Below are 18,610 nucleotides of genomic sequence, written 5' to 3'. Positions count from 1 at the left end.
GCAGCATTGGAAAAGTGAAACAATGTACAGAAGAGGTCCAGCAAGTCTTGCAAGATCTGGAACAGGCAGACCAAGTTGCAGATTTAGATAAGATGGTTGTCAAGTCCAAGGTAAATTTATTGTTATTAAGTGCAATAGATGAAATGAATTCTTGTCGGTTGTGTCTGATTAGGGATTTAAAAAAAAAATGCTTTTTGGATTTGTCTTGGAGAGTAAAATCTGAGAGTTGTAAGTATGAGAGTATGTTGTAGTACTTATCATACATAGCACACTTCTTGAACCACAAACTTTACGTATGAAAAGCAATAAAACAGATGTACACTGAAGTTACTTCTGGTAAACTTATATCTAAAGAAATTGTGTCTAGTCAAAATCCAAACAAAAACTATTTGGTGCATGTGTGTGTGTGTGGGGGGGGGGGGGGGAGGGGTGAAGAGGATGTGTCTTTTCAGAAGTAAGTTTTTAATGAGACAAAAGTTTTCAGGAAATTGTATGTGAGAATGTGATTGCTCTCTTCGTGTTCACAGGATTCACTGCAAGCCAGCGACTCATCCCAAAAGGTCCTTGCCAGGCTCGGCGAGGACCTCAGTGAAATCAGCCAGGACACGCCTGCGGAGAAGATTCGACAGGAGTCCGCACGTCTCGCTGCCCTCTCCGACCGCCTGTCCTCCCAGAAGGCCTTGCTCGAGGATGCAGTTGCCACGACACCCGTCAGACGGGAGTGGCTGATGTGCAGGGATGACATCACGGAGATGTTAGGAAAAGTTGACGGCTTGAGCAAAGAAGGGAAGCGACATATCTCCTGGGAGGATAGCAGGACACTCCAAGAGTGCTTTGCCAAACAAGAGGTGAGTTTTGTTGTCATGGTAACAATGTGATACTTTCTAGGCATTGTTTTCAATCGGAAGATTGAGTGCTAATATGATGTACTTTAGAAGGTAACTCTAAAGGGTGACACATCATTTGATGTGGAATAATGTGAAAACCAGTGTAGTTTAGGCAATTTTTTTTTTTTTGTATTCATGCTGTTTCTTTTGAAGCATAAATTTCCAGACATATATATATATACATATTTTTTTTAAAAGAAAATATTATATGTCACCCTTCACCAATGTGATATATCAAACTCTTTTTCTAGACAGCTATAAGTGATTGTAATGATAGCAAATCTTCAACATCAAATCTTGCATGTGTCCTTTGAAAGATCTATAATTCTTCACCTAATACAATACAGGATATTCGGCTTCAGTTTTCAGATATCTGATAGCAGATTGATGAGATGTATGTCATGACATGTTACCTCACTCTTCTCATTTTTAAAAGAAGTGTTAGACTGATCATTATAAACGTTATTCAAATGGGGATTCTTTTGTTCCTGTATTTTGTCTCGACGCCATGTAGGCTGTGCTTGATAGAGTGGAGGAGCTGCAGCCAACTGTCAGGAAACATGTTGAAAAGGGGAAGACTCTTGGAAAGGATCCAAAGTGTCCAAGATTTGTCAGCCAGCTGACCATCACTTTGGAGCAAGAGTGGAGAAAAGTGGTCATTGACACCAAAGACAGACTACAGAATCAACAGGTATATAATCTCTTCTATCATGCACTCTTAAAGATAGCATTCCAAGGATGTAGGAAGAGTATTGACATTTGATTACCTTTGCTAAATTTCACTGTCTAGCATAACCAGATGCTATGTGATGCTGCCACAAAATCAAAAGACTATTGCATCATCAGACTTAATGAAATGCGGCGGTTGGGACTCACGATATATCTCATGTTGATATCAGAGCAACAAAATATTTGTCAGCCCGAAAAAAAAAAAAATGGCAAAGAGGCTTTTGTCTGATATGTGTTTTAGTTTCAACACTTTTGAAAGAGGCTGAAAAGAGATTTAATTGATGATATTTCTATAGAAAAAGCTTTTCCAACAGAATTTGTGGCCAATTTCAGTAGGTATGATTTTACACTACATATATTATATGAAAATTTTAAATCATGCTTTGAGAGCAGATTTTTTAGGCATTTGGCAGTGACATAGTATTAGCTGTAGTATGCATGATGCATGTATTGTAATCTGTAGTAAAACTACATCTCTGCAAAGCAGTATGATGAAAATCAACAGAAGCATTATCAGCAGCATTCCTTATATTTCAAGGTAGTATCAAGGTCTTCCAAAATGATCAGGGTAATCTACATTTTCCTTGTCTACACCATAATGAAATAAAGAGCTGTAAAATGAATTCCTCTGCATTCCTGTGCACCATCTTGAAAATAGAACCCCAAAAATGCTCTGCTTACAGAACCACCCTTCTTTCACTGAATCTTTAAGGTTTTTAATGCAATTTTCCATTCATTTCCTCTGTCTGCAGGAGTGCCTGAAACTAATGCAGGACTTTGAGACAGAGAAGAAAAAGCTGGAAGAAGTAGTATCCAAGTCTGAAGCAGAGACTTCAAAACCAGTTCCTCCCCCAACTCCAGGGAGAGAAGTCATAGAAGAGGAGGTCAAAAAATGCCAGGTGAGCAAACAAATTACTTGTATTGTACTTTTTTTCTTCATTTCATTCATCCAATTTCATTCATTAGTATTTTCCTTTTTTTTCCATCTCCAACAGAATTATACAGATATGAAACTTTACAGAAGATGAGTGCATATATTAACATTCGGAAGTATGATGAAAAAAATATATATATAGGTGTGCCATTATTAAAGAATGCAGAAATTTTCCTATTGCCGAGAGAGACGTATTGATGATTTGCACAACATTTGATTAATGTCATGTATTAATTTAGTAGTGATAGATTTTTCATAATGATGTTCTAATCCATTAAACTGGGTAAAAAATGACAGACAGACACATAAGCACACACACAAGTACAAAGACTGCACAATGTAGTCATGAAAAAAATATCATATGAAGAATTCAAGTGATTCATTGATTGATGACATCGAACATTAGAATGATTGATAAATAACATTGCATCATGTTAAGTACTTGTCATAAAACCATACTTCCTTGGAATTTTTGAAGTACTCACTGTCTTCACCCTGAGGTCAAGCTGATGAGTGTTTGTCTTTCTTCTGAATATTGTCGACCATCCCATGATGGCATCTACACAGGCCGCTGTCACTTCTCACGCCAATGTCGAGCCCGCTCTTGCCACCTTGAGCAAACTCTCCAAGCAGCTGCAGCCGATATCGCCAGAAACTGTGAGCCAGGCAGTCCAGCGAGAAGTTGGTGCCTGTCAAAAGAGGTGTTATGAGGGAGGAAAGGGACTGAAGACCAGAGCAGAAAGGTAAACTAACAGTTACAGTTTGATATTTCAAAGGTTCACCGCCCTGAAGGTTCATTGATCAGAAAATGAAATGAGGTTTGTTCCTCCTAAGGTTTGTTATTCTTAAAATGAAAAAAAAAAGTTCTTTGAAGTGAAAATAAAATTAGGTTTGTAATTTCAAAGGTTTGTGAGTATGCACCATTTTTTTGTCATTTTCGAATAAGCGAATCTTCGGAATAATGAACCGTATTTCATTTTCAGCTTAATCAACCTTTGGAATAACAAATTTTATTGCATTGTTTTGGTTTAAAGAGCCTTCAGAATAATGAACCTTATTTCATTTTTGGATTAAAAAGGAACCTTTGGATTAAAAATATCTTTGGAGTAATGCCACAAATGTTCAGATTTAGGTTTATAGAATTTGTATCTTTTGGAATAACAAACCATTGAAATAACAAACCTCATATCATTTTCAGATTGATGAACATTTGAAATGATGAACATCTCCCAAGCTAGGATCATGCAACCTTGCATTCTCTTCTAGATGACAGAATCATACTCTCAACCCTCTAATCTTGCAGTTTTCATAATGAGTTCTGTGTATTCAAGAAGTAGAAGTTGTGAGAGAAGGTCTTACGTATGTCAGCGTCAGTTAATGTGTGTATATCGGATCCGTGGGTTTGCATGCCATATGCGTTATCTCCATATGTCAAGATACATGTACCTACCAGCAATAGTCAGTTGCCATATCATTTGATGAATGGGGCCTTCTGGGACCAAAATGAAATGGATTTTTTTTTTTTAAAGATAGATATGTACATCTCTATTTCTCACCAGCTTGTTAAAATTAAGATCTACGTACATCCATCATTCCTGATGTGTGGAATAACTTAAGTTCTTACTAAAATTCTGCAAATCAGTCAGTTTTCTAGCAGATTTTTTTTTTCCCTCATTCATAGTCATTTTTGGTGTCTTCGATGTACATTGTACCTCTTTTTTTTTTGTAATATATCTGTCCATTTCCTTTATTATTATTATTATTTTTTTTATTGATACAGCCTTGAGAAACTGCTGACTAAATGGAGAGAGTACGAGGCAGACAAGGAGGCATTTGTGAGGTGGCTGGAGGCTGGAAGGGAAAGACTAGACATGGTCCAAGCTGCAGATGGACCACCTGACCAGACATTCAACACTGCCAAGGTTAGATGAACAATTCTGAGTAATTATCTCCACCAAGGGAGTAGGTTATGTTTTCATTACCGCTGGTTTGTTTGTTTGTTTGTCCATGTGCAAAATAACTCAGAAAGCTGCAAACGGATTCAGATGAAACTTGCAAGTAACAGATAATTTAATTTTGATAGTGATCCGGGAATTTTATGGATTTTATGAAGGATTTTCAATATTTTCAGGTAGGGTCAATGAACTTGGGAGTTCAAGCTGCATATTTGTGAGGTTTTCATACACGCACTAATTAATGTGCATGTTCTTGTTTCTGGTCCTGAGCAAGGAACACCGCACTGCTGGCATTTATGACCAACAAAAGGTTTCTATATTGGGAAATCGGGCTATTTTCAGCATGCATATGTATGGGTAGAAATCACTGATCTCTCCGAAAGAGCAATATTATGAGTGGAAAATAGCAGTTTGGCGGAGGTCTGCGCTCTCAGAGTGCTCGTCTAGTTTGTCTTTATTTCTTTTCATCATTATTCTCCAGACACAGTGACAGATGAAATAATTAGTATGAAGTGTTCTTAAATTTGTTAGGTCGCGTCTTTCGAGGAATTCCACGTCGCATCCCCTGTTTTTCCTATTGCAAACTTACGTGCCTTCACAGAACAGATAATGTGTTCTGCTATCAGCAATTCCATACAATTGTATATATCACTTTCTCGTCGCTTTCAACGCTCTACACTTATAATATGGCTAATAGTCTCTGTTGGTTTGATCTTGAATGTACCGATTGATCTAGGCTTTTTGTTCTTAGTTGTCTCGTCTCTTTACTTGTATTTCTGCTTCTTCCCTTTCCCCTTTTCCACTTCTTTTTTTCATCCCGCACACTTGTAGTTAAGTTTTCACCTTTTTTTTTTCCTGTGAGGTGCCCACGTTGTACAAGCATAGTCTTTTGAGTGGGTACCTCCACTTTTTTTCGCAGAATGTATAAATATGTCTATATGAAAAATGCCTAATTTTGTAATGATTATTGACAAATGTTATTCTTTGCTATCTATGTATCATTCCTTCAAACGCATGTCGAATCTATATTTTTTTGTACATTCTGTTGAAAGAAGTGAAAATAAAACCTTTGAATTGAAATCTTGAATACTGGTAGTCTTGTTGCAAAGCACTTGCATCTCTGAAGTTAGTAGTTAGGAGAGGGCAGCATCTCTGCTTTCCAGTGAAGAATTGGTTCAGAAACTCTTCTAATCTGTTTGTTTTGTTTGTTTGTTTTTTATTTCGTACAACCACAGGATGTTTTCTCTGAAATATTCGACAAGTACCCAGACCTGGAGAACATGGAGCGTACACTGCAGGAGCTGGTTTCGCCTTACCCTCGGTCCGTCGGGGTCCTGGTCCTCGAGTCGGACCTGGCCAGTCTGCGGACCCAGTGGGAGGAGCTGTGTGGCAGGGCCAGGGCCCTCAACACCCAGCTGTCAGATCGGGTGTCCGAGTGGAACGCCTACCGCCGGTCGGTGCAGCAGCTTGTGCCTTGGCTAAATGGAGCCAAGGAAAGGCTGGACGCAGAGTCTAGGCAAAAGTTTGAGACACTCGACAACGTGTGCCAACACATTGCCACTGTGGAGGTATGAAAAGACATTTTCTTTTTGTTCTTTCTGTATTCATACAGTGTATCCTGAAATGGTGTGAACATGGAATGTTTGGCATTGTCAAATCTTTTGTGAATTTCACTCTCTACTGAAATGCCGTAGAAATATTTATGTGTAATTATTCTTGTAGATATGAGAGTGTGGACAAACATAAGCAGCTGACATTCACTGAAATTAGCCCAGTGCAAGAAGAAAAAGAAATAACACCTTCATCTCTCAAAAGTTTCCTTATCTACAGGTCATCTATTGTATCTCATATTTGGCATAGGCATACTGTATTAAGATATCTATGTTGAATTATATATTTACAGCTTTAAAGAAAACAAGGAGAATACTTAATCAATGATAATGACTTCATTAGAGCAGAGGATGCTTTTCTGAATTTGGAGTACAAAATAGAAATTACATTACGTATCCTTTTCCTGAGATTTTATACCATAATCAATTATTCAACTTTATAAACAGTTACAGTAACCGTCTTTCTCACTTCTCTGACCATAGGCCTTGGAAAAGGAGCTGAAGGAAAATCAGCCGATCATGAACAGCATCCGTGAATCGAGGATGAAGGATGAGGAGGGAGGAGAGGGTGATGACAGGGACTTGGAGTCAAGATGGGCATCCCTCGAGGAGGGCATCTCAAAGTGCCACGCCCATCTGAACGGGATCGCATCCCTCTGGCGGCAGTACCTGGAGACCAAGGACGAGATGCTGGTATGGATGGAGGACGTCGAGAGGAGGATCGGTCGGGAGCGAGGGGAGACGGTCGGAAGCACGCAGCAGCTGAAAGACAGATGTGAAGCTCTGAAGGTATGCAATCATGTATCCCCTACCCTTTAAACTCTGTGCCAGGGACTTTGGACCATGGATATAATGCTATATATAATTCTGTGCCAATCAGCACTCAAACACACAGAGGATTGCTGTACTGCTAGTGGTATAAATGCACAAACATATCCTTTCTTAATTTGCCTGTAATTTCACAATAGATATAAGATCCACAATTTCCCCCTTCAAAGGTCAGAGCAATTCAAGGTTTCCTCCACATTTCACATTTAACCAAGATGCTTTAGGTAATGCAGAATTTCCCTTCACAAACTGCATTTCACCGAGTGTTTTCTTATGTCTGTAATTTCGAAATATACAGATTTGCTGATTGCATTACATAGTCCAGGTGATATACAGTCTTACTGTTTGTCATTTGAGATCACATACATATCATACCAATTAAGGAATCAAGTTTTTTATGCCTCCGCAACGAAGTGGCCAGAGGCATTATGTTTTCGGGTCGTCCGTCCGTCCGTCCGTCCGTACGTACGTCCGTCCGTCCGTCCCGTTTTGTTTTTGTCGATATCTCAAGAACCGTGTGGTGATTTTACATCAAACTTGGTATGAGGGTATATCCTTGGGGGATAATACTTTGTGTGGATTTTAGGGTCACAGGGTCAAAGGTCAAAGGTCACAGATTATTTTGTGAAAAAAAATTGAAATTTCATGTTTTTCTCCATATCTCGCAAATGGTTCAAGGTATCTTCATGGAACTTAGTATATATGCTTGTACCGATGGGCAGTGATTATCTAGGGAAGTTGGGGGTCATGGGTCAAAGGTCAGGGGTCAAAGGTCAAGGTCAACTCCTCAAAATATCACTACTTTCCTTATATTTATGCAATGAATGAAGGTGTTTTTTTTTTTAACTTGATGTATACATGTATTACCCAATATATATTCTGTGGGAAGTTTCTTGCCAAAAGGTCAAAAGTCAAAAGGTCAAAGGTCAAGTGAAAGTGCTGAATTGCACTTTTTCCTCCATATCTCAAAAGTAACTCAAGGTATCATCATGAAACTTACATATTTATGCATGTTTAACCTAACAGTGATTCTCTTTGGAACTGTGAGGTCAAAGGTCAAAGGCCAGGTTTAGATAATGCTATTTTCCCATTTGATACTGAAATTATACTTTTTCTCAATACCTTGAAAAATTACTCAATGCATAAACTTATAAAAGGGTCAAAAGTCAAGTAAAAATCATCAGTTCCCCAAATACCTGCACTCTGACATTTTAATCATTCATCCAATTGAACCTAGTTCTAGGAAAGTGAACATTCAGCACATTTGTGTCAAAGCTGTCATTTTAATATTTTGCCAATTGTTTGAAACTGTCATCACACATTGTCAAGACATTGTACTATAGACCTATTAGGAGAACCATGCATTATGGCGGAGGCATATCAGTCGCCGTAGCGATATATCTAGTCTTCTTCTTGTGTTTGTTTAGAAATTGCAGTCTCACAAACTACAAAGAGAAGATTCAAATCTCATCAAATAGGAGAAGAAAATATTAATGAACATTATAGGGCACAAAGAAGACACTGAGTTGAATTTCAGGACTTCCACATCAGTATAGTCAATCCGACTTGACATGAAAGAAATGCCATTTGCACAATAATCAGATTTGGACCAGATCTTCTGTGATCAAGGCATTTGCCAACATATCCTTGCATTTTTTTGATGTGACTTCACACTGTTTTGTATGTGTTTTTGTTTTCCATTCAGAACTTGTCATCAGAGTGCAAGTCACAAGCCCCCAAAGTGGAGCAGGTCCTTAGGTTGAACAAAGCCCTGCAAGAGCACTGCCTGCCAGCCGGTGCCGAAAGGCTCTCCTCGGAGGCCGACCACATCAAGACAGAGTACGAGAGACTGAGCCGGATGCCAATGGATGGGACTAAGCAGCTGGAGGAGATCTTATCCGAGAGGCAGCAATTCTCGGAGAGGCTGAGCTCCCTGCACGATGCGATCTGCCGGCAAGAGAAGGCCCTGGGAACCCAGAGGAACATCGAGAGGGAGGAGATGAAGGAACTGCTACCGGTTCTGAAGGTGAGATCGAATGAACCTTTCCTGGAAGTAAAAAGTAAGATAGGAGTGAGAATACCTTGGACTATATATGCTACATGAAGAGTACAAAAGCATATCATTTATAGCATTTATAGAATTGAACAGCAATCATATTTTGATACTCTTGTCAGTATGATGTTGGATGAAGAGGAAGATGCTTATAGGGGTCACATGGTTCTACCAAATAATTGATTGGAGCAGACAGAATATTTGAGAACATTATATAAATTGCTCCATAAAATTACTTAAAACTATCTCAAATTTTTTTGTATTGCTGAGGGGAAGAAGGGATATGAAGGAAGAATATGTTAACGAAAAAAAAAGATGCTACAGTACATTGATTACAGACACTTTGACTAAAGGATGAGAGATTCATATGATCAAGTAAGTTATACAACAGACATGGATCAGTATTCTCTAGTGTGCAGGTTGAGAGATTGAAGCAATGTTTATCTAGTCTGTCTAAAGTAATTGTGTAACAACACATCAGTGGATTCTGTAGTATATATCCCTGTACATGTATGGTGACATTTTGTGTAACAAGCCTTATCAAATTGTATATAAATGGACAAATGAGCAGTGGAAATGGGATTCCACTGGGTGGGATTCAAACCCAAGACCTCCAAATTGCTAGACTGGTGCTCATACATTCAAGAATATTTTTCATCAATTGCTGCTTTGGGTTAAAGAGTTTGGGTTAAAGAGTAATTTTCAGAAGGAGATTATAGTTTGATGTGAGATCTTCCAGGGTAATTGTGCACACATATAATACTTTATTGGGTGATTGACATTTGCAGAAGCAAGACGCAGAGTTGTCAGAGGCGGCCCAAGACCTGACGAGCATCACAGCTGACCTAGAGCCCACCTGCAGGTCATGTGACTCTGGGGAGGCCCTGGCTCTGTCCCATCAGGTGACCGCTGCCGGCAAACAGCTGGAGAAGGTGCAGGAGGTGGTCACCCGGAGAATCACATATTTCCAGTTCTACATTCAATTTGAGGAGATCCAGTATGAGGTGCTCAGTAGGTGAGTTCGAGATTAGTGATAAGGAACGAAAAGTCCACACCTCATTGAGCAAGACAGCAGTTGTATCGTTGTGGGGTAATTAGATGACTAATGAACACCAAAGTAGATGCTTGCATGAAGTAGCCACAGCAAACCTAAAGTGATTGTGTATAGGTGTGAATCTGATGTACAATTACATCCCAGACATATGTAAAAATGTTCCTACCAGGAGATACACATTGTATATTGTGATGAATGCTATAAACATGTTCCTTGGACTTGCATATTTCTCCTGTTCTGCAGATTCCAGAAAGCTCAACCAGTACTCACCAAAGATGACCCCACCACTACAGAGCTCGCCCAAGAGTTAGACCAGCTGCAGGACCTGGTACCAGTCCTGGACCAGTGGAGAGACAAGACCCATGAGATGGACCAGTTAGCCAAGGACTCTGGTCTCAGCCTCAAACCATCAGCCTCCCCCCAGGACTCAGCCCGTCAGGCTCAGAGCCCGTCGAAGCCACAGTCACCACCTACGGCCTTGGTCAGCACTGACCATCAACAGCTGGTGTCCACTCATGGCCAGCTGGTCAGTGAGATCAAGACCAAGCTGGACCGGGTGACCGACAAGACACAGAAGATGAAAGAGTTTGAGGAGAGGCGGAGACGTCTGGCTCAGTGCTTGGATGACCTGCAGAAGAAGCTAGCCAAAGAGACTGAGGTGTCCAGGAAAGAAGACCTAGAACCACTGGCTAGGTCCTATGAGGTAAGATCTCCAAATGTTGAATTCAGAATGACCTCATTCAACCATCAGCTTCATGCTAGTGTTTCATTGCAGTTATTGTGATATTTCAGCAAAATATGTTATATCTGGTATCACAGTTCAAGCAAGAATTGAATCCATTTGTTGTGACACACTGAAGGTTTGAGTCATTTGTAGTATATACCTCAGATGTTCCTGTTGTATTCATTTGAGTCTCATTGCATATGTTTTTGTAAAGTCTTCTATTTATGAAAGACTTCAAATGAAGTTTCAGTCTATTTGACATCACACACTAAAGATTTCCTTCAAATATTCCTCCTACTCTTCAGTCTTGACTTTGCTTGTCATGACACACTCAAAAGAAATTGATTATGCACTTCAAGTCTGAGTTTGATTCTGAATGGAATAGAATATATATGCAACTCAGGGTTAGTATTGTTATACCTGCATATTTCTGTAAATATTTTGATTTGCTGCCAATATAATTAGTAGGAGATAGCTGCAGATATGTGCTGTAGAAAAGCATTAGTTTGCTGTCAAAAGTTGAAATTCAAACAGGACACTTTCTTATTTTACAGAAAATGTGCAAATTATAATATAGGCCTACAGTCTGTCAGTACAACCTTGCCCACATTTCATTGCTCTTTGCTTAGGGAATGCTTTCATATGTTTGTTTGTTTGTTTGTTTGTTTGTTTGTTTTTAGCAAGGGTCAATAATCTGAGATGTGCTGCAAGTTAAATTTTTTGTCTTTATTCATTGTTGTCTTGGACCAGGACTGCCAGAAGGAGCTGGCAAGACATCGTACAGACATGGACCGCATCACTAGGCTTGGCATCGAACTCGTGGAGATGGATCCTAGGCTCACAGCATCAATTGAGCCACAGGTGTGTAAATCAGTACCGAGAGTACTTTGAAGAGTACTCTTCAAATTCAACTCTTTTTTTCTCTGTTGTGTTGTTGTTTGATCACAACTTACATTAGAATGTAATGTATTATATTAAAATGAATAAATGTACTTTCAAGGTATGCAAAATTAATGACATTATAGTATTTTATAGTTTGTGCTGTCACCTAGCAACCAGCATCAACCTGATGAAGGTTGGATCGGCAAGAGCAGCTCATTCAGAGTTTCAGTCTACAGCTTGCATCAGTTTTGCCTCATAATTCTCTGATGCAGATTGACTTAGGAAGTATGGAGTTTTTGGTTCTAGATTACACTTTTGTGCAGTTTGGTTGAATTGTGCTGTTGCCTAGCAACCCATCACCTTTCTCCGATGCAGGTCGACTCTGTGAGAGAGGAGTGGAACTGCACAGACGACCAGGTATCCAACGCGGCGAAATGCACCCATGCATGCATCAACTTGTGGGAGGAGATGGACAAATCACAGCCCAAGTTACAGGAGGTTGTGGAGAAGGCGGAAGATGTTTGCAGGCAGCCAATCAGGTGTAGCAACAAAGACGAGGCAGATCATCTCCTCAGACTACATGAGGTTAGAAATTTATCAAAAGAGCAATAATTGGCATGACTGTGATTCTCTGAAATGTGTGACATTTGTGTGAGACAGGCATCTTTGTGTGTGTGTCAGCTTTATTCTTGTTTGCTATAAATCCTGTATTTGTGCTCAGCATTATTTTTCAATTCTCATATTCTGGAGTAGATGAAATTGATGTTTATGGAAATGGCTTGGCTGAGACATATACCTATTGTACACAACCTGTGTTACCTCAAGTTGACTGAGCAAGAGCAAGAATTTTCAGGTTTAGAATGACAGTATTAATAAATATTGCTGTTACCTAGCAACCCATCATCACTATCATTACAGTGCAGCAAAAAGTAGCATAAAGAAATTCTTGCAGTGCAGTTGAATATATAGCCATTAGTTTTCTGTGCAGAACGAATGTTTTAATTAGTATCATTATCCTTCTCTGATAAAAGATGTGGTACCTCAAGCTAAATGTAAAATAAAATTCATTTCTAAACCTGTGTGACAGAGTGCCTTGTCTGAAGTTGATGCGGCCAAGGAACCAGCCCAGCACCTTGCACAGTCTGCCCAGCAACTCGCCAACCTCCTCCCCAAGATCACCAACCGACCCGCAACCTCCTCCCCAGTGCAGCCAGCCCTGCGGGAGGTCCAGGAGCTGCCGCCACGACTGGACGGACTGTCAGCCGAGCTGGAGAAGAGGCGCGCCCAGCTGAGGAGGGGCCGGGAATTGTGGGAGGTGGTGAGCGAGAGGGAGAAGAAGCTGAACTCCTGGCTGGGACTCTCCAAGATGACCCTAGAGAGGATGCCGGAGAGAATGGATGACAGCGATGGCGACGAGGCCAAGACAAACTTGCAGAAGTTCAAGGTCAGTTGTAAATCCCATGCCCATTCTTAAAACTGATGCCTGGAAACTACCATCCTCGTACACCAGACATTTCCAATTAGATGCGATGAAATGCTTTAATATGTGTGGAATCCAGAGTTTGTGGATATTTTGATTCCATTCTGGTCAGATGCACTGTAGAAAAGGATTCATACAAACGCTTGTGAATATTGCTTCCAAATATATTACAATCTGAAATTTGTAGACAGATGATTTAAGTCATGGTAAATATTCACATCTTGTCCTATATCAAATTAATCAACCCAGATTCGACATTGGCTGTAATTTGTTATGCAGTAAATTCCTTTTAGTTGGAGGGGAATGTCATTATTTCTGATGAAACATGTGTGGGTACATACAATACAGAGAGAAATGTCATTCTAATGCATCTTTGAATGAAAAGGTGTTAACCCTAGTTGCTTAAATCACAAATTGCCTGAGCAAGTAGCCATTGTCTCATCTTTCTTTGAAATAATGTTTTGTACTTGCACCCAGGATGAGGCCATGGACCACGAGAGTGACCTCCAATCCCTTGCTGCCAGCCTTGCGGAACTGAAATCACTGAACCCTGATGAACCCATTCCTGTCGCAGAGGAAACCTTCAAGAAAGTAGAAGCTGAATTTGTACAGGCAAAGCAGGTGAGCTAACATGTTATTTTTTTTTTAACTTTATACTAGTCATGCATTGATGCTAAAGATGTTTCTGTGAGACTGGAATATAAAAACAAAATCATATAACAGTCATTTTGTCATCAGCCATCTGTGATAGCACATAGAGACTCCAACTCTCCGGCTGTTGGTTGGAGATCTCCCGCCTTTAGGTCATTTCCCAAAGTCTCCAACTTGAATGTGAATTTCTTCTCTCAAGCTGTGTGTCTCTTCGTGTAACATATATACTCTCCTGCCTAAAATTTATCTTCTTCTCGTCCAACTTTAATTTTGTCATCTATATGTTTAAAAATAAGGCTAAGATTATCATAGGACCAGAATGCATCTTTAACCCAAGAGCTTTAAGGAGTCTTAAGTGGGCCGCAAGAAATGTCGCGTATTCCACTCATTATGTTCGTAGCTATGCGCACATAATATTGCTCATAAAATTGTGCAAATGTTTTCATGATCAGTGTCTCCAGTGTGCTAGGGGGCCCAGGCAGGAGAGTGTACCATTGAAGAGATGGTTAGGGTTGGAATCTTTGCGTATAGTGAAAAAAAGTGAAAAAAAAGGAAAAAGATGTAACATGGATGTTAAGTTTGAAGCTTAGGAATCCTTGTCAATTTTAATGTTGCCCTTTAGATTCACTTTCAGTATGCATTTTCTCTTCTCTCTTGGCTGTAGACTGCCATGGAGGCTGAAACCAACTTGAGTGAGTTCTCCAACCAGACATCAGCATTGAGGGCCAAACTGGCTGACCTGTTGTCGTGGTTACAGGAGCGGGATGCTGAAGTGGAGGAGGCGAGGCACCCCTCTGTACCCAAGGAGCAGCTCGTACGGAACCACAAGCAGTGTCAGGTATGCCATTTTTCAAGTAGTTAGCATGAATACTTTGTAATATTTATTTCATTTTGAATGTACTAGCACCGGTCTGCAGATGTCCCCAATTTCCACCATATTTTGCCCTATAAACCTTGCTTTCAATCAATAGAGTAATTGCCAATATCTACAAGGTTTGTATGTAAAATTCTGCTAATTTGTGAAGAGAAATCAAAGTATATTCATCTTTTCTCTCTACATGATTGCTGGAAAAGGCAAGCATGACTGTCTACAACGCTGTTTACAAATATGAAGTATTGTTTAAAACTTATTGATAATGTGTTCAAAACTCTGTAATTTTAAAGGGCAGTATTTAAACCTATAAAAAATTTTTTTTTCTTTTTTTGGATGGATAAAACAAATTCAAATTTAAATAAGATTTAATTTCAAGTATCACATTTTTTCAGTACAATCGAAAAGGAATCAGCATCATGCAAACATACATAAACATACATATATGACACTGTTTGTTCAAAACCATCATATTATTGGAAAAGAGCATAGTGTATGCGGGGTCAGATATCTGTAGATTCAACGTCTGATCTGTGTTACAGGATGTGGATGCTCAGCTGAAGGAGAAACAATCTGATGTTGATGACTTAGTGAAGCAAGTGTCCGCTGTGAAGGAGAGATTCCCCATGGCCAACACAGCTTCACTCCAGAAATCACTGGAGGCAGTGGTTGGCCAACACCAGCGCACACAGAAGTCGAGCCAAGAGGTCAGTTCCTTCACGATGAGAAGTTTTCTACGGCCAGAGAGCACCTTGGAAAGCAGCTGCATTCACACACATGAATTATCATTTTTGCATTGCAATGAAAATGTCAATCCCATCCTGTGCTGTTGTTGCCACATGGAAAAAAAAAATCACATTGAAGTGCTCTTATCTAGGCATTGCATGCCTAAACAATTACTGGAGTATGACTCCTGGCCCCCAGGGTGTGCAGACCTGGTGTAGCGAGTTGCATTATGGAATTTAAAAAATGGATTTTGTTTGTGTGTGTGTGTGCTGTTCACATATGAAAGGGGCTTAGTATCATGTTCTTTTTTTTATCATACATTAATAATTCAACATTGTCGTCTTTGTGGTAGTGTGCAGATGTGATTTTTTGTTGTTGTATGTTTCTGGTAAAGTATGAAAGGTAACCTTTCTCGTAAAGAGAGTGAGCAATTGTTGTATTTCCTTACACAATTTGAATGAATATTTTTAATTAAGAAACGGTAAAGTCATGTGCCCAAGATTATAGAATGCGGGTAATTTTGAGGTATTCAGTCTTCATTATGCAATGGGATGTATGTATATCACACTGTCCCTTGTGTTTATCACTAGGTTCAAGAGAACATCGCAGCCATGCTGCAAGAAGATTTCCAAAAAGCACACAAGGATATGACATCTTGGCTGGATGCAGCCGAAGCTACACTTGGACACTCTACGTCAACAGAGGGCAGTCTGGATGAACTGAAAGCAAAGCATAATGCTCTAAAAGTTAGTTTGTATGCCACATGACAGCTTATGATTCTAGTAGTCACCCAAGCTAATAAAGATCATTCTCCTATTCCCTCCCTATCTTATCCCCACCCTGCCCCCCCCCCCCATAAAAAAACAACAATGAACAAACACTTCAGTATAGATCAAACTATAAAATACAAAAATGATATCTGGACATGCATTAACATTGCGATGATACTGAAGAGTAGGCCTATATTTCTCTCAAAGGAAACTCCATCATTAATTCTGTTGTATAATGAACCATTAAATAAACACATTGGCATATTTGTACACACATATATCTTCTCTGAGTTATTTTGTCTTTTAAGAAATGATGGACATTTTCAAAAATGAGATAGTATTCCAATTAACATACTCTCTTTGAATAATAAACTGACATTGCTATACTTGCTAAAGCTTAAAAGTTGCAATTATTTCATCCACACAGGCTTTGCAATCCAGTCTTTTCGAGGGCAAGCAACTTCTGGAGGCGGCCCAGACCGGCACCTCCCACCTCACCAAGGTACTGCCGAGTGACCAGCAAGCCTCCCCCAACCAGGCCACAACGGACCTGGCTGACCGCTACGCCTCTCTGGCGGCTCTGTCCGCGGCCAGGGAGAGGGACCTTGCCCACAGCGTGGACGTCCTGGGGCAGTACGAGACTTGCGCGAAGGAGGTCGGTGCGAGACTGGACAAGACCAAGGAAGAGACGGAAGGCTTGTCCAAGCCGTGTAAATCAGCAGATGACATCAAGAAACAGTTATCCAAGGTTGAGGTAGGAACAGCTAGTCTCACCTCAAGACATATTACAGTCTGTTTAGATGAATGCAGCAGATTCTAAAACTGAATAAAATTGACACAAAAAGTTATGATACTTTGTATTTTCTTCAATGGAAATCTGGTCTGTTTTAATGTGATACCTATAACTTTAGGAGAAAAAGGTAAATGCAGGTTGTCCATGTGAAGATAGTTGAAACAAAAGAAAAAGCTGTGCACACTTTGAAGGTATTTTCATAAATATCAATTTTCATACAGTACTTATCTTGTAACCAAGACATTCAGAACCAACTTTTTTTTTTTTTTGCAATTGAATACTGTTTATTGGGGTAAATTTCAAGTAGAATAAAGTGCCATATTGTAGGGAATGACATACATAATTGAATAATTATTGATTGGAAATCATCTACCCTGACAAAGTATTATCCAATTCCATCAGCATACAGGCTGTTGTAAGATTTAACTAAACTTAGCACTCCCCACAATATATACTTCCACCCTCAACATTCATTTGTAATTCTACTCAGAGAGTAAGGCCATATTTAGGCACATGATCATTTGTCCTTTCAGGTACTAGTGAAGTTTATGATGATGTCATTTATATTTCTCACACCTGTTGCATGATAAGAAAACCAGAAATTGTTATCATTGATATTGACAAGCTTTGAAATTAGATAATATGCTCTTTGTGTGAACCTCCATGCAATGATATCTCTGCTCACGTGTCACAGGCTTTGCTCAGCAAACTGAATGACCAACGTCCAGTTATGGATGACCTTCTTGCCAAGACCGCAGCTGCGTGCGAGGCAGTGGACAGTCCATCCATTCCCCTGCACGCTTCAGACATCAACCAGACATACCAGAATCTTATCAGCCAGCTGGAGGTTTGTCCTCAACATTCTTTTTTTTTTTTTGTTTGTTTGGTTGGTTGGTTGATCGTTTTCTGGCCTTATAGATTTCTGTTTTCTTTTGTATGAGATGCATTAATTCTGAACCTATTGAGGAGGTGCTTGCAGGAGAAAGAGTCTCCCTTGGAATGGGGAAGCATTTTTTTTTTCAGCAAAATACTTTGATGTTTCTGCAAGGTAGTTTTTTATGTACAGCATCCAATTATGTCTTGTCATTGGAAGATCACGATTACATTGTGTAGATAATCTTGATAATCATCAAATATCTTTTCCTTGAAAGTGCATTGAATGGATATATATCATTTACATTACTTTATGACAAAAAGTGCATTCTTTGGATACATCTTGTTTATGAAAGTATTTATTTGGATGATCAAAGAAAGAGATGCTGTGGAATAAATCGCCATGATAACCAGAGAGACCTATATTTTCAGTCTCCAATATTGCCCCTTTCCCAACCATCAGGAGCTGCAGCGCCAGCTGCAGGCCAGCTGCGACTCTCGGGGCCGGCTGCAGGGGATCCATGAGGAAGTCAGGAGACAGCTCCAGCAGGCAGAGGCAGCATCCACCAGCTGCCTGGATCCCGCTGGAGACAGGAACGTGTGTGAGGACAAACTCCAGGCCATCAAGGTAACAATGTTACATTAGAGATTATGGCAGTGATTAACTTCAAAGCTGTCATTTGTGTAGTGATGCATTTTGGTAGATACTGTATATGCTGTTGATATACCCTCTGGTGAATTATCCCATCTATTGCAAAAATTTGGTCTGTCGTGTGCAAACTCTTTGCAA

The 18,610-nt window shown here is 39.8% G+C and overlaps 1 protein-coding gene across 1 annotated transcript in view; it reads left to right on the top strand.

Annotated features, from left to right (window-relative positions):
- The window catches only part of LOC139739448 (nesprin-1-like), a 104,835-nt gene that overhangs the window by 85,492 nt on the left and 733 nt on the right, over positions 1 to 18,610 (top strand). Inside the window, exons 25-45 of the mRNA XM_071650061.1 lie at positions 5 to 110; positions 528 to 848; positions 1,402 to 1,578; positions 2,369 to 2,515; positions 3,118 to 3,293; positions 4,331 to 4,472; positions 5,741 to 6,073; positions 6,599 to 6,904; positions 8,649 to 8,969; positions 9,785 to 10,011; positions 10,294 to 10,753; positions 11,525 to 11,635; positions 12,032 to 12,241; positions 12,744 to 13,100; positions 13,614 to 13,757; positions 14,452 to 14,625; positions 15,201 to 15,365; positions 15,975 to 16,130; positions 16,582 to 16,908; positions 17,642 to 17,794; positions 18,284 to 18,448. Of these exons, the coding sequence (XP_071506162.1) occupies positions 5 to 110; positions 528 to 848; positions 1,402 to 1,578; positions 2,369 to 2,515; positions 3,118 to 3,293; positions 4,331 to 4,472; positions 5,741 to 6,073; positions 6,599 to 6,904; positions 8,649 to 8,969; positions 9,785 to 10,011; positions 10,294 to 10,753; positions 11,525 to 11,635; positions 12,032 to 12,241; positions 12,744 to 13,100; positions 13,614 to 13,757; positions 14,452 to 14,625; positions 15,201 to 15,365; positions 15,975 to 16,130; positions 16,582 to 16,908; positions 17,642 to 17,794; positions 18,284 to 18,448 (4,678 nt within the window). The remainder of the gene's footprint in view (positions 1 to 4; positions 111 to 527; positions 849 to 1,401; positions 1,579 to 2,368; positions 2,516 to 3,117; positions 3,294 to 4,330; positions 4,473 to 5,740; positions 6,074 to 6,598; positions 6,905 to 8,648; positions 8,970 to 9,784; positions 10,012 to 10,293; positions 10,754 to 11,524; positions 11,636 to 12,031; positions 12,242 to 12,743; positions 13,101 to 13,613; positions 13,758 to 14,451; positions 14,626 to 15,200; positions 15,366 to 15,974; positions 16,131 to 16,581; positions 16,909 to 17,641; positions 17,795 to 18,283; positions 18,449 to 18,610) is intronic.

Source organism: Diadema antillarum, unplaced genomic scaffold (genome assembly GCF_040938485.1).
Source record: "Diadema antillarum isolate AM-2024a unplaced genomic scaffold, OU_Dant_1.0 scf00000029, whole genome shotgun sequence".
Lineage (NCBI taxonomy): Eukaryota > Metazoa > Echinodermata > Echinoidea > Diadematoida > Diadematidae > Diadema > Diadema antillarum.
Note: the sequence above shows the minus strand (reverse complement) of the source record. Positions and strands in the feature narration are given on the sequence as shown.